The following is a 3,786-nucleotide window of genomic DNA, read 5'->3' as shown; positions in this document are numbered from 1 at the left end:
CTATTAAGTATGAATGGAAGCCTATCTCATGTGAAGGATGCAAAGGAATAGGTCATACTCAGGTGAATTGTAAGCAGAGGCCAAAGGTTCAGGTGCAACGGAAATGGATGCCTAAACAGACAGAAGAGCAAGGTGATGCAAATGGTTTTCAAAAGGCACAGAAACATATTCAGGGGCTCAAGAAGATACCAGAGCCTGTCATAACAGGCAACTCTTTCGCTGTGTTGGTAGAAGAAGAGAAGGAACAAGAAGATGTTGAAGAAAATGGGGAAAGTATAGACACGGTCCATTATGGTGAGGGGGAGGGAGAGCCCCCTACCATGAATGGATAACATTCTCAGCTGGAAAGTTAGGGGGGCTAAACAACAGGAAGAAGCAAGTGGAAGTGAGAAATTTTTTGTTTTCTCACAATATCAGATTGTTTAGCCTCCTAGAAACAAAGATAAAAGCTCCATCATTAGGAGACTTTTATCTAAATGTATGTCCAGGGTGGTGCATAACTACTAATAGTCAATGTAATGGTAGAATAATACTAGGGTGGTAACTAGTGCTTTTAATGTGAATATCCTCAGATCTACTAGTCAGATGATACACACTGAGGTTGAAGTGATTAATGGGGGAAAAAGGTTTCAATGTACCTTTGTATATGGCTTGAATGATAGACAAGGCAGAAGGGATCTATGGAGTGATCTAGTCAGCTGTGCTAAAAATGATTCTCCCTGGATCATTTTAGGAGATTTCAATGCTCTTATGAACATTGAAGACTAAATAGGTCAGCCTGTCAGAGAAAGAGAAATTGTACATATGAAGAGGTGTATGGAAAGTTGCAACATGACTGAAGTGAAAGCAAGTGGGGAGTTCTATACTTGGAATAATAATCAAGAAGGGATTGATAGAGTTTTCTGTAAATTAGACAGAGTGCTAGGAAATGATGGGTGGATGAATGAATGGTGTTATACTGAGGTAATTATTCATCCTAAGGGTGAATATGATCACTGCCCTTTGATCCTCAAATTGTTAGCAAATTAAAGCTCTTGAAGAAAGAGTTTAAAAAGCTTAACAATAGCCAGTTTTGTGATGTTTCCTAGCAACATTCTCTCAAGTATAATAATATGCTTATAGCTCAGCAGAATATGTACAGAAGTCCTGAAGATCTTGCTCTCAGATATGCTGAAAAGAAGGCTAGAGAGGAATACCATATTGCGCATAGGAACTATACTCAATTTCTAGGGCAGAAAGCTAAAATCAGGTGGATTCAGGAGGGGGACGACAACACTAAAACATTCCACCAGAGTATCCGAGCTAGAAGGTTGCAGAACAGAATAAATACCATATAAAAAGCAGATGGGTCCTAGGCTCATAACTCTCAAGAGGTTACCGCAGCTTGTTTAAACTTCTATCATGAGTTGCTTGGAAGTGATGGCAAGGTCAGGCAAGTTGAAAGTGCCATTATTGATAAAGGGTGCACTTTATCTGATGCTCAACAAGCAAGACTCAATTTGGTGTTTAGTGATGATGAAATAAAAAAGGCCCTATTTTCTATCCCTGATGACAAGTCACTAGATCAAAGAGTTCTTTGTGAGTGGTAAATTACTAAAGGAGATCAATGTAACTGCCATTACATTGATTCCTAAAGTAAAATGTCCTGCATCTGTAGGTGACTTCAGACCTATAGCATGCTGTTCAGTAGTCTATAAGATCATCACAAAATTGATCTGCTCAAGGCTTAGTCAGGTGCTCCCATAAGTGGTGGCTCAGAATCAGGGTGCATTATTCATTGCTGGTAGGAATATTATAAGTAATATTCTGTTATGTCAAGATCTTGTGAAGAGATTTGGGAAGCCTAGAAATCAAGTAAAGGGTCTTCTCATGAAGGTAGATCTAAAGAAAGCCTATGATTCTATAGAATGGAGTTTTGTGAGAGATTTATTACAAGCCTTGAAATTTCCTACACAATACATCAAGTGTGTGATGGAATGTATTACCACTCCAAAATCCATTCTGCTTATCAATGGCTCAACTGAAGGCTTTTTTGCAGCAAAGAGAGGGCTTAGACAGGGGGACCCTATGTCTCCTCTGATCTTTGTGCTATGTATGGATTACTTAACAAGAATCCTAAGCTATATTGGTGATTTGCATGAATTCAAGTTCTTCACAGGCTGCAAAAGTATGAGAATCAACCATCTGTGCTTTGCAGATGATCTGCTTCTCTTTTGTAAAGGAGAGGCTATTTATGCATACTTGTTATTACAAGGGCTGAGGCTATTTACACATACATCCGGACTTCCGGCTAATAGCAACAAATCGGCAATTTACAGCACCGCCATGGACAATGATGAAGTTGCAAGGATTGAACAATTCTCAGACTTCAAACATGAACATCTGTCATTTAGATATCTTGGATTTCCTATAAACTCTAAGAGATTGAAAGCCAGTGAGTGTGACACTTTAGTGGAGAAGATGACTAGTAGGATCAGATGCTGGAGTACTAGGAACCTCTCATTTGCTGGTAGAGCTCTGTTGATCAATTTTGTATTATTAAGCATCCATAGCTACTGGGCTCAAATCTTCATTCTCCCTAGTTCAGTCTTGGATGTTGTCAACTCAATTTGTAGACACTTCCTATGGAGTGGGAAAGCAGTAGGGGAGAAAGCAGGACACATTAAATGGGTTGATGTGTGTGATCATAAGAAGGTAGGAGGCTTATGCTTTAAAAGTATCAAGGAGTGGAATAAGGCTGCTGTTGGAAAATTGGTGTGGCATATAGGAAGTAAAAAAGATGAACTCTGGGTGAAATGGGTTCATACAGTGTATATGAAGAACAATAATTGGTGGGAGTGGCAAGCACCACCAGGAGCAAGCTGGATAATGAAGCATTTATGTAAGATGAAAAATGAGTTGGTTCAGATAGGGATGTCACAGTGGAACAACTAGCACAGTTACTCTATCAAGAATGTTTACTCGATGCTCATGGAGGGGAAGCCTAATGTTCAGTGGGGAAAAGCAATTTTGAACAGAATGAGTCTGCCAAAACATAAATTCATTGCTTGGATTGGCATTCAAGCAAGATTGAAAACAAAAGATAAGTTGTATAAGTTCAATATAAGCCCTGATGATAGGTGTTGCTTATGTGGAGTTGAAACAGGAAGTCATGCACATTTGTTTTTCAACTGTGTTTATAGCAAGGAATTGCTCAAGAAGCTTCTTACCCGGGTGGGTGTTAACTATGCAACGAGGTCAATTCAGCAGTGGTTTATATGGATTAGAAGCAATTATAGTGGGTCCAAAATGAGAAAGAGCATCTTGTGCATTGTGATTGCTGCTGCAATCTATCAGATATGGAAGAATAGGAATACTGCTTATTGGTATTCCAAAGTGTACAACATAGATTACATACTTACAGATACAAAATATATAGTGAAGCACAGAATCAATATGTGTAAATCTGCAAAATGGAGTAGTGTAGATATTAGATGGATGGATGCTTTGTAAAATCTGGGTTTTTAAGGCCTTTTGTGGCCTGTTAGTGTTGTCCTTTCTCTAGGGACCTAGCTTGTACACTAGTTTTTTTTGTAAAATACAATTACTTACTTACCAAAAAAAAAAATATTCTGAAATATTTCAACTGAGAACATATATCATATGTGAGAACATATGTAGGTCTGAACATGATGTATATTGTTTTATAACATGATATACATCGTCGTAGAACATGATGTACATCGTTTTAGAACATGTCGCTATATATTTTAGAATATGATATACATTGTTTTAGAACATGATATA

The 3,786-nt window shown here is 38.1% G+C and overlaps 1 protein-coding gene across 1 annotated transcript; it reads left to right on the top strand.

The window, feature by feature from the left end:
• Positions 1 to 2,970: 2,970 nt before the first annotated feature.
• LOC104892988 (uncharacterized) lies at positions 2,971 to 3,492 on the top strand. The gene has a single exon (XM_010679015.1). It carries the CDS (start codon positions 2,971 to 2,973, stop codon positions 3,490 to 3,492), a length of 522 nt encoding a protein of 173 aa, XP_010677317.1.
• The last annotated feature ends 294 nt before the right edge of the window (positions 3,493 to 3,786 follow it).

The sequence above is a fragment of the Beta vulgaris genome, chromosome 5 (genome assembly GCF_026745355.1).
Source record: "Beta vulgaris subsp. vulgaris cultivar EL10 chromosome 5, EL10.2, whole genome shotgun sequence".
NCBI lineage: Eukaryota > Viridiplantae > Streptophyta > Magnoliopsida > Caryophyllales > Amaranthaceae > Beta > Beta vulgaris.
The sequence above is the reverse complement of the archived record's forward strand: the minus strand, read 5'-3'. Positions and strand labels throughout refer to the sequence as shown.

Bases quoted from the DNA above. Each gene is read 5' to 3' on its own strand.
- LOC104892988 (XM_010679015.1), top strand. From the start codon at position 2,971: ATGGAGGGGAAGCCTAATGTTCAGTGGGGAAAAGCAATTTTGAACAGA.